General features: G+C 35.3%; 1 protein-coding gene across 1 annotated transcript in view; it reads left to right on the top strand.

The window, feature by feature from the left end:
- The window catches only part of RIT2 (Ras like without CAAX 2), a 289,218-nt gene that overhangs the window by 66,633 nt on the left and 210,268 nt on the right, over positions 1 to 12,317 (top strand). Inside the window, exon 2 of the mRNA XM_045527208.1 lies at positions 90 to 146. Within this exon, the coding sequence (XP_045383164.1) occupies positions 90 to 146 (57 nt within the window). The remainder of the gene's footprint in view (positions 1 to 89; positions 147 to 12,317) is intronic.

Below are 12,317 nucleotides of genomic sequence, written 5' to 3'. Positions count from 1 at the left end.
TATTAAAAGATTGGTGAATTACACTGGTGAATAACTTATTGATTAATTGGAGAGCTGTTATTAAAGTAAATTAATTTTTTTTCTTTCAGCAATGACAATGCAGTTTATTAGTCATCAGTTCCCTGATTATCATGACCCTACTATAGGTGAGTAAAGTCACTTTTGTCTTTTAGCCCAAAGAAAGACACTGTAAATATGTGGCTTACAAATATTGTTAATGTTGATTGAGAATAAGAAATATAATGTACACTATGACCCAGACTACATACACATAAATATATAATACATAATATAATAAAAGCTTCAAGAGACAGTATTTGTCCTTGTTTCTTGCCATGTATTCTGGTATGTTCTATTGAATATCCTTCTGATACATAACGGCTGGAATGCACTAAGTCGATCTCAGTATCTACTAATAGATATCTGCTTGCATTTAAAAAACTGTGTTCTGGATAATAAAACTGATGTGATTATATAGTATTTGGTCATTTGCCCACTTTTGTCAGTTTCTAGATTTTCTACAGAATTAGTTTAACCATGTTAAAGGTGCATTTGGAAAGGTATTTAGATATAGGTGTAATTTTATCCACCATCCTTATCTTGAAGATGAGGAAACTGACATCTAAGTTGCCAAAATATTGTTATAGCCCCAAATCTAGCCATGTTTAATTCTTCCTACCCAGTTTTCCTTCTACTATAATATATTACAAAAGCATTGCACCCGGGAATAAGTTTTCTCCCTCATTCAAAGCACAAAAGATGTCTTTAAAATTGTTTTATTCATTCAAAAAACTGAATCAAAGAATGGGTTGAGAATTCTCAAGCAGAGTCTGCCATGGTATTCTTTATCTAGGAACATATTGGAATTGAAAACACATCATGAGTTATCTCCCAGAGGAGGATATATATAGCTGCCAGACCCCGTGTGGCTGGCTGCTTGCCTGGATGGTGAGTGAGCTCCTTTAACTACTCTTCGTCACTTACCCTATTTATTCCCTCAATCTGAATGTCTCCTGTCCTCACCCCCCATAGGTAAGACCGTCTAGTTTTCATTCTGCTTATCAAGCAATTTTAATTTAAGGTCCTATTTCATATATACTATGTTAGCCTACACATAATACTACTGTGTTCCTTCCTGCAAAGAAGGAATATTTGCTTGAGTACTATTGCTGAAAAAAATGTGCTTATTTTTAAAAGTCTGGTAATTCATTAAGACCACCTCATCAGCTGAAGTGAATTGGTAAGATGTAAGTACACTCGATTGACATATTGTTAACTGAGCAGGACTTCTTCAGGGAATTGAGTTTTGTTTCTGAAGAGAAGATAATCACTTTGTAAAGTTTTATAAAGTGATTACCTGAAACCACGTGCTGATAATTCTCTAAGCCCATTTTCAAAATGTCTTAAATCTAGAATGCTGGTAGCTTTGCACCACCCACTCTGAGTTATAGAAGAGGAGAAATCTCCAGGCAAAAGCTCTGAATCTTTTATCTTGCTGAAAAATTCCATAATACATCATTTGTGAAATCATAAATTCACTCTGTTGTCTAGTACTTTCTGTTATTCTTAAAGCTTTCTATATATTGGTGTCTTAAAAACTGGCTACTTGTTTACCAGATTCTCAAGTCTAATAGCCTGAATAGGGCAGGAGATGTGAATAAATAAATCATAAATGGCTCCTTCAAGAGGAAAAAATAAGAAGTATGTGATGATGACTCCTTTAGAAAGCCACAAGGCACATCCATCACTTGAGATTAAGCTCGCTGGATATTCGGTACTAACAGATAGCTGAAATCATACCTTTATCTGGCTATAAATAAAATAGCTTTAGAAGAAGTTTGAAAATGGAAACATAGAATACTTTATTACTTTCAATTCGATTTTCCCATCATTTCATTTCTTGGCCTTTCTAATCGGAACATTGTTTAACAATTTTCCATTGGTATCCTGTTTGAGAAAGGTAAAAGTACCAAATAATTTACTTTTCACCTGCTTCAGCTACATAACTATAACTCAGTCTGGCTGACTTAATGACCTCTCAAAAGGAAATTCGTACTAGTGCAACTTGAAAATCATACAAATTATAGCAGAATAACACCTATCAAGGATACTTATTTAACAATTTGGATAGGAAATAAATATTTCTCAATCCTTGTCCAGATCTGTTTGTCATCCTACTGACTGAGGTTTTTAAATCGCTTTTCTCTGAAATATTTGAGGGATTTATATGGTTTATTTTCTCCCTTACATTCAGCTTAGAATTATTCTTCTTTCAAATCTACTTCAATTCTGACAACTTAGAATCCCTTTATCACTGAAAAGAGTTAGGGATATTATTTAGTACCAATGTTCCTCCCAAGAAGTGATTGTTGTCACTTATTGGTAACAGTCTCAAAGTCAGTAACCAATGAGTTCAGCTTCTGCAAATCCACAGAAGACACCTATGAAAGGGATATTTAAATATATTGGTTCTATTCTTCCATGTGAAAAGAATTCATGTAAAAATTAAATTAGTTTCCTTATAAAGGTACTAAATTTAGATAAATCCAAGTTTTAATTTAATCTTGAAATGGAGTATCTCTGAGCATTAGACATTGTGCTAAGTACAATTTGATTTTTCCATAACAAAATAATTATGGAAATAATAAGTTAAATTTTAACCAAAGACCTGATGTCTAACCCTTTATTCCCAAAAAACACATATGCCATATTTAATTAACAATAAATCATTAGAGATGACCATTGTATGATGCAATTCAATTGGCAAAAATTTAAATGTCTTCTCTTTGGAAAGCATTCTGTTTGTCCTCCAGAACAACAAAAAGATTAAAATGGCACAGTTTAAACACTCAAGGGATTTTCAATTTAGGAAGAGGAATTAAGACAAATACACAAATATTTATAACATCTTTGAAGTCAGTTGTTACTGTAAGACAGCAGCAAAGTGTTTCTTTGAAGGAGTTTTGAAAAGATGAAGAGATAGGTTCCTGGCTTTCTCCTAAGTTGTGTTCACTGTGATCTAAGATCACCATTTCTTACATAGTTTTGAAAGCCAAGAAACTCCTGCCATATGTTCTAGAATTCAGAACTGCTCCTTTAAGCAGACATTTCAAAGCAGTCTGGACTTCTTGAAGATTTTTGAGAAAATGACCTAGGACAGGTTGTTCTGCTATGCCATGTTAGTCTCATTGTAACTTGCTTGAAGTTAAAAGTCTTATTGTACATAATTTTAATTTAATGTGAATTAAAAATTGAGTTGTTGAGTTTTATTCTGCAATAGAATATGTGGTCCCTTTCCTTGAAACCAAGAATATAAATATCAGATTCTAATTTGTTGACTGTATATTTTAGTGCAACTTATTGTTTAATGATATCTTCTTATGTTGAGAATTGTTTCTGTTGGTGTTTATTGGTAATCACATGAAGGCAAACTGTGAGCATAGACAACCAGATCACTTCACTTGGCAAATGAATACAGATGGAAACAAGATATAGTTTTAATTAGTTTGCCCTGAATAAGATATATTGGCACTGGATAGAAAATTCTGAATCCTGAAAGATTTATTTTCTTTTAATTACAGAGTATCTTAACTTTGATTAAGTTGTGTATGTAATTAGTGATTACCTCCCACTATTGTTAAAAGCATATATGTACATGTGGGTGTCAGGTATCATTTTAAACATGGGATATATAGAGATAAAAACATAGTCTATGCCCTCAAAGCACTCCCAGATAGGTGGTGTAGATAAATAGGCAAATGAAACTATGAATAGAAAAGCACAAAGTGCTGAAGGAGGGTAACGTTGGTATATCTCATTTGACCTGAAGGATCAGGGAACATGTCTGTCAAAAGACAAAATTACAATAAATTTAGTTATAAATCTAATTAACTTTTATTCATAGTTCATGACTCGAGGCAGCCTCTATTCTACAAAATATTAATAGAATGAGAGCTCCCGCTAGGCAATGACAGGACAGTGGATTTATTTTGTAAGACCAGGACAAGGAAACAGAACAATGGATTAAAAAAAATAAACAAACCTGAGTTGTTAATATCAGTCACTTCAGTTTATTTTTCTGTAGGGTTAAAGCAGAGGGGACTTCCTTAGTAAGCTAACTAGGGTAGACTGGAATCTCCTGTTTGCAGGAAAAACTGGTCTGTTATGGGATCTATCTTCTTCCTTAAAATTTCATTTTGGTTTTGTGGCACTTAGCATGAGTGACTTCCTTTTGGTTTGGTCTGGTCTGCTGGGCTTACTGCAGGAGCTCAGTCCAAAACAATGGCCTTCCTTAAGACTGTTTGACAGTGCAGAGCAGATGATATCTGAACTGATTTTAGAACGATGCATAGGAATTAGGCAAGTGAAGAGGAAGGATTGCCAGGAAAAAAAAAAAAAAGGCCCCCCGACAAGACAGCACATCATGTGATAGAGATGGGGCATTTTAGGAACCAGAAGTCCTATGGGTGACATAGATGCCATGATACACAGGGTGGCAAGAGAGACTTAAAGACATTATCAGGGACCAGATCTGTAAACATCTTGTAGGGTTGAGTAAGGGTTTAGGTATCTATGGTTTTATATTCTCCTCTGAGATAAAGATGAATATTACTGATAGCTTACTTAACTTTTCCATTAGATAGTTCCAAGGCAGAAAAAAACTAAATAAATGTGTCCCAATTGTAACCAGTACTTGATCTTCTCTGGTAGACTTTTACTTCCTCCAGGATTCTTCATCATGGTAAAGCACCTTCATCCTTACTTGCTGTAATCTTATTCTAAGTGACCCCCATCTCCAATTTGGATGAGCTCTTCAAATTGGTGTCCTCACAGAGCCAAAACATATCTTTAAAGCCATAAATTGGACTACTTTATTCTTTAACAGTCCCCAGTGTTGTATTATTTTTAGGATGAAAAACAAAATTCTAAGCATAAAGTGAAGACTCTCAGGGTCTTGCTGTTATTTATGTCTCCAGCTTCCACACTTGCCACCTGCCACTCCCTTCTTGGGCTTCAACCACCTCCCCCTTCTTTTAGATCCACAAACTAGACAAGCCCCTTTCTGTCTTGGATGTCTTCACAGGTATTTTTACCCAGAATGCTTTCACCTCTCCACCCTACATCTTTGCCTGGTTAACTCATACTCTTCTGTCAAGTTTAATTTTAAATATTGCTTCCTTAAGAGAGCCTCTGTTGACTACCCAAAAATCAAATAATGCATTCAAATAATGCATTTTTACAGAATCTTGAATATTTCTTTAATGTTACTTATCTCTATGTAATTAAATAATTGTTTGGATAATTATCTGTCTAATTAGAGTATCATGAAGGTAGGAACAACCAACATATAATTACTAGTGTAGCCCTAGCTCTAAGCAGAATGTTGAGCATACAGTAGATTTATTTATGTTTTGGGCATTGTACAAAGCACAGGAGTCAGTGGTGCACAAAATAGGTAAGAGTTCTTTCCTCATTGAGATTTCTTGCCTAGTTTTATTTTATTGTCTCTAAAAGCTGATCCTCTTTATCTGGAGTCCAACAGTTCCTTTTTTCTCATTGCATTAAAATGACCTGAGGTCATTATATTAATACAGGACACAATTTTTAGAGTAAAGTGGCCTTAAGGAGCTATCTAATTGTTTCTTTGGGGTTCTTTCACTTCAGAAAGAAAACAGGAATCCACTGTCACTTTATCATGTGTCTTCCCATACATTTATTGAGTTCTCACAGTGCCCAGCAATGCATAAGACCAGCACGTTTCCAGCTCTACTTACATAGCCTATTTTCGAGGAACACGTCTTTTTGTAATTGACTCAACTGTGAATGCTTTACCTATTTTAGTGTTTTAGACTTCCAATTTCACTTACAAGCCATGAATACTGTGTAATACACTCATCTGAAAGATTTATATTCTTTCTCAGCAATTGTTAAGGACTATAACAAGCTCTACAGAAAAAAAAAACACAATAAAATGCCATACATAGAGTTAAATCTTCCTGAATGATTTGGGAAGCTTGAAAAAACAAGGACTTCATATACGTGGCAAAGTACATCAACAGTATGGACCGTTCATCTGCAGACAGCCTCACGACCAGTGTGGGACAAATGTACCACATTAAGTATACACTTCTCAGTATCTCTGGTAGAATAAAAACTTTCTAAACTAAAGAAGTTAGAGAAATAGTGTGCTTGGATCACATAAAATGGCCTGTTCAGTGTCTAAAATGTGTACTAATAGAGTCACTCCTTTGTGTCACTAGAAAATCCCTGTTAAAATGTATATTCTCAGGGGAGAGTTAATGCCCAAAGCCATTAGGCATCATTTATATATTAGCATAGATTAATGTATCCAATTATTCTAGAAGGTAAACCACAGAGCTGTGGTCTACAGAGCAGCACTGAAGGCATAGCTATGGGGTCTAGAGAAGGGAGGATAGAACTGGGTAGAATAAGTGCTACAGTATAACTCTTGAAGGAAATCAAAACTTATAAATTGAACTTGAAGAATTATATTTATTAATGACTCTGGAATATCTGAACATGGTAGAATAGAAAGATAATTAGTATGGACCAAAATAGATGGGATATTCAATTCTGCCTTCATGCTGGCTGCTGATTTTCTTTCCAGACTCATCCTCTAACATCCTCTTGCTCACTATGCACCAGGCACACTGTGCCAAGCAACCTCTTCCCTGCCCTTAGTTTTTTGCCAATATACTTTTCTGTACCCTGAATGCCTTCCTTCTGCTCTTTACATAACAAGGTTTTTCATCCTGTAGGTCTCAGTTTGCACATCACCTCATCAGAGAGGTCTTTGATCTCCTTACGTAAGTTAATTGCTCAACATATAAACACACCCATAGATACACATACACCCATCCCCACACACATATATGCATAAGATACAGATTCTTACATAAGCACATGGCTTTCTTCTTTAATCATATTTATCAAATTCTGAATTAAAAATTGTGGATCTTTTTTGTTGTTCACCTTCCCATGTGAAATGCAGGTTCCATGATGGCAGGCAGCATGTCTGCCTTTGTTTACTGAATTTTACACAGGATCTACCACAGTACATGGTTTATTAGGAATGATGAAAACATTTGTTGAATAAAAGAATGCATGAATAACTTTGGTGTCCTTTTTCCTCTTACCTAAATTAGATTTCTACGATCATATAATTTTAGACCCCTTGGCCCTCTTGTTTGGTGTAGTAAACTAAGTGTCACCCAGAGTAGAGCCAAACTTTTGCTTTTTATGCAATTGCATTGGGACCACTAAGCATGACTGTCTCACTCTAAATGTATTATGCTTAATTTTAAATGAGCTTTTAACAATGCCTGGAAAACACATTCAGGTCATAGATAACTCATTCTGCAATTGCCCTAAAATGAGTAACTTCTCCTCCCATCTTTACATTTTCACCAATGACCTTGATTTCTACTTTACTTAGAAAACTGAAACAACCAGAAGATAAATTTCCAAAGACTCCCATCCAGAAGATACTTCTGAAGCTACCCACCACTCTTGAGCCCACACTTGGCATTCTCACTTATAAATGTAGATGACCTATCAATGCTCCTGTATGAGCCAATACCACCATTTGCATTCAGTAGATCTCATTCCATCTCCCACTCAAGAATCTTGTTCAGACCAATCTCTTCTTTTTTATGTATCTTTTCCCATCATCATAAAACATGGGCTTTCCTTCCATCCTAAATATTAAAAAAAAATTAAAAAGCCTTTTCTCATCCTGCTTCCTCCACTAGTGCCTTTCCCATTTCTCCACTGCTTTGCTGTAAAACTGCTCAAAGAGTTGACTGTACCACCAGACTCCCTTTCTACTACTTTCTTCAACCAACTCTAATCAGTTTTCAATCTCATCACTCCACTGAAATTGTTTTCATCAAGGTTGCCTTGATTCTTTAGTGGTTTTTCCAATGCCAGTTTCCACTCTCTCCATATTACCTTACCAGCAGCATTTGATAGCGTCTACCACTTGGATTCCATCTACTTTTTTTTGCCTGGAATACAGGATACCACACTCTTGGTTTTCTCCTAACCTAACAGCTTCTCTGACTCAGTCTGGCTCTTCCTCTTCTCCTGGATATGGAAGTATCCCTAAAACTCAGTGCTTGATCTTATTGTCTCCATCCACCATCCCTTCATTGGTGATTGTATTCAGTGTCTGGCCTTGGGTGTCATATACATGTTACAACTTTGAAATTTATAGCTCCATGTCATATTTCTCTCCTGAGTTCCATACTTGTGTATCTAACTTCCAACTCAACTTTTCCATTTGTATGCCTAATAAACATCCTTAAGTTACCCTGTCCAAAAATGACTTCAGGTTCTTTCCATCAAAAAAAACCTTTTCCATTTATAGCCTTCCTTATGTGTATGGTAATTCTATCCTTCTGGGTTCTCATGCCTAAAACCGTCTACTCTTCCTTGATTTGTCTCTTTCTCCACACATCACAGCCTCAGGAAATCCTGTTGGCTGTACTTTCAAAATATATCTAGAATCCATCTACTTATTACTACCATTACTGCTATCATCTTGATATGAGCCAGAACCTCCAGCCTTTATTACTACTCTAGCTCCCTGTTTCTACTCTTACCCCACTCCCCAGTTTATTTTCACTACAGCAGAGTGATCTTTTTAAAATAATAAGCTAGATTATGTCACTCTGTTCAAAACTCTCCAGTAGTTTCCCATTTTACTCAGAGTAAAAGATAACTGACAAAAGCCTATAAAGACCTGAAGCATGACACACTTTGCCCACTTGACTGTATTTCTTACCATTTTCCCTCATTCATTTGATTGATTTAAAACAACTATTTTTGTAAATTTATAAGGTAAAAGTATAATTTTGTTACATTAATATATTGTGTGTAGTGAAGTCAGGGCTTTTAATGTATCCAGCACTAGCCTTCTTGTTATTTCTAGAACATGCAAGATAATTTCTTATGTTGGCATCTTTGTTCTTGATCTTCCCTTTCCTGGAATACTTTTACCCTGGATGCTCACAGAATTAAGCTCGTTACCTTTTTCAGGTCTTTGCTTCAGAGTTCAAATGCCTCTTCTCAATAGGGCTTGCACTGACTACCACCAGAACTCCTGATTCCACTCACCCTCTTCTATTTATTTTTTTCCTATAGCACATATCACCTTCTTACTTAGAATATAGTTACATCTGTCTTCTTTAGCTAGAATATATTAATAAATGCCATTTTAGTCATTGAAGTCTCCCAAAAATCTAGGTCAGTGCCTGATTCATAGCAGATGATCAATAAATTGAATGAGCGAATGACTAAAGCACTTACTGGCCCTTCAACCTTGAACAAATTAACATACATTGCTGACCTTTCTTCATCTATAAAAATGAGGTGATGACATTACTTCCCATGATGGCTATGTGAAATAATGCAGATATAATTACTTCACACTCTGTTCCAGAAAAAAATGAATATTGTGATTTCCTTAGTAGAAATCAATTGAACCACAAGATAAAAATGGTAAAAAGGAAAACTGTCAGGAAAAAGCCACCTGGAATTTGTGCTCCTCTTTGAAGTCCCAGAAAATCTATCCATGAAAGATAGCAAGGCAATAATAATGCCAATTTATTAACTTACATTGAGATATTACTGCCACTACAACTGGAATTACTCAAAGTACTTGTGATTATCATAATTTTTCCTGTGGCCAAACTACATAAAGGAGACCAAATCGTAATTAGAAATCTTGATCCAATTTACCATATGAAGTCTCTATTAAAAAACTGTGCATAAGCAGCATATCATCTCTATGATAGCTGTCTTACATGGGGATATAAAAGTTGCCTATTAGGTATCGAATCAGTCCAAAGAAGTTAAGAGAACTGAAAATTTAATAATGTTAGGATAAGAATGTTTAACACATCCTTCAAGACTATGTTGGTCTTGTGCTGAAGACTACAACAATTTATTCTTAGCCCCCAAATACACTACAATATATATCAATTCCAGAAATAATCAAAAGAACAGTTCTGTTTTCTCAGCGTTCATAATAAATCAATCCCCTTTTTATAAGACCTTCTTTTTTTATATATGGAAGCACAATCTTATTCCTATTGAGTTCTGTAGGTTAAGGCAATTCTGACTCCTTCAGGTCACTTTACTTATCAATGTTCTGACTCAAATCCATTCATTCTTTAATAATGAATAAGCACTATGTGTGCTGGGCACTATTCTTGGAGCTGGGCCATAGTCATGAACAGAATGAAGTCCCTGCCCTCACGGAGATTATTATATTTCAGTGTGGGAGACAGATAATACAACTTGCCAAAAAATACAGAAAGTCAGGGGTTAATTCCTGTAAATTGGTACAACTGGGATCCAAATCCATGTTTTTTTGGCCCCAAAGTCAGAGCTTTTAACAATTGCCTCCTAAGTTATGGCTTCTTCAATGGAGACCTTTATTATCAGCCATGGCTGATTCTGCTTAAGGCTTTTTAATTTAACTAATGTAATTTTAATGTAATTTTGGCATGGTTCCTGTGAATAAAGAGAAAAACATTTTGACATTTCACATCAAAGGTGTCCCTATCAATATGTATTTTACTCAGCATGAAATGAGGCCATGGAGAGAAATATTGGATTAGTCAGAGTCATGTAAATAATCAAAATTGAATCACCTTACTCCTGTTAGAATGGCTTTTATCAAAAAGTCCCAAAACAACAGATGCTGGTGTGGATGCAAAGAGAAAGGAACACTCACACACTGCTGGTGGGACTGCAAACTAGTACAACCTCTATGGAAAATAGTATGGAGATTCCTCAAAGAACTAAAAGTAGACCTACCATTTGATCCAACAATCCCACTACTGGGTATTTATCCAAAGGAAAGAAAGCCATTTTTCTAAAAGACACTTGCACTTGAATGTTTATTGCAGCACAATTCACAATTGCAAAGATGTGGAATTGACCCAAGTGCCCATTAATTCATAAGTGGATTAATAAAATGTGGTATATGTACACCATGGAGTATTACTCAGCCATAAAAAATGAATTAATACCTTTTGTAACAACCTATATGGAACTGGAGAGCATTCTGCTAAGTGAAGTATCACAAGAATGGAAAAACAAACACCACGTGTACTCACCATTAAATTGGAACTAGTCGATCACCACTTATGTGCACATATGAAAGTAAAACTCAACAGTAAGGGGGCAGAGGGGATGGGTGAAATCATACCTGATGGGTACAATGTACACTATCTGCATAATAGGCGCACTTAAAACTTTGACTTAAGCCATACGAAAGCAATTCATGTAACTAAAACATTTGTACTTCCATAATATTCTGAAATTAAAAAAGGAAATAAATAAATGTGTGTTTGTTTTTAATTATTTCCTAACACTTGGGAAAGAAGCAAAGCTTTCCATCTGAGAAAGAAAATCTCCAGAGTGGTCTTTTGAGAATTCAAATATGATCATATCTTCATATACAGTCGCAGAACAAAAATACACACGTACACATCCTACTTTCAGCTTAAAAATTTTCAATGACTTTCCTTGGAATTTAGTATAAAAAAACTAATATGTCCTCTGAAGCTGTACTTCGGTTACTCTAACAACCTTTTAAGCCTCTTAAGCACCATTCTCTCCTCTTCTTTCTTTGCACTTAAGAAATACTGTCTTTCTTTGTGTACTAAATTGCAATGCCTTTCCTTCTGCGGTGCTCCTTCACAAAGTGATCTATGGGTCTAAAGAATGTTCTTATGCCTTGCTTCACACCGACTTCTAACTCTGCTCTCTGTGCTTTGCTTAGTTAAAGCCTATCTTTGCTTCAAAAATCAGCTCAAGTATTATCTCTTCAAGGAAAAGTTCCTTGACACTCTGCTTCCCTTGGATTGTAACCGTGTCTTTATGAATGTGGTTACTGGCTTCATGATCTTTTCCTTTGAAATTCCAGTGCTGTGCCCCATAGTGGAACCCTGAATAACTCAATTTTTCCTTAGTAAATAGATTTAGATAGTATATTTTTACAACTCAAGAGAACTTTAATGACTCAATAATGGCAATATTTTACATACTCAACCTAGAGATGATGAACCATGAAGAAACCAAAAGGACCCAGTTTATAAAAGGCATTCCCAGAGGAGGATGCCAGGCCCCTTGTCAGTTTACCTTTTTCTTTATCCACATATAATTTTAATATGCTTATTTGTCTAGTATTCAAGTTCATAGCATTAAATACTAAAAATTTCAGTGGGATAATAGATCATACAGATGGTCACTTTGATAGTACCAAAAGTAAGTGTTTCAAAAGG

The sequence above is a fragment of the Lemur catta genome, chromosome 16 (assembly GCF_020740605.2).
Source record: "Lemur catta isolate mLemCat1 chromosome 16, mLemCat1.pri, whole genome shotgun sequence".
Taxonomy (NCBI): Eukaryota; Metazoa; Chordata; class Mammalia; order Primates; family Lemuridae; genus Lemur; species Lemur catta.
This window is presented reverse-complemented; position numbering and strand designations above follow the sequence as displayed.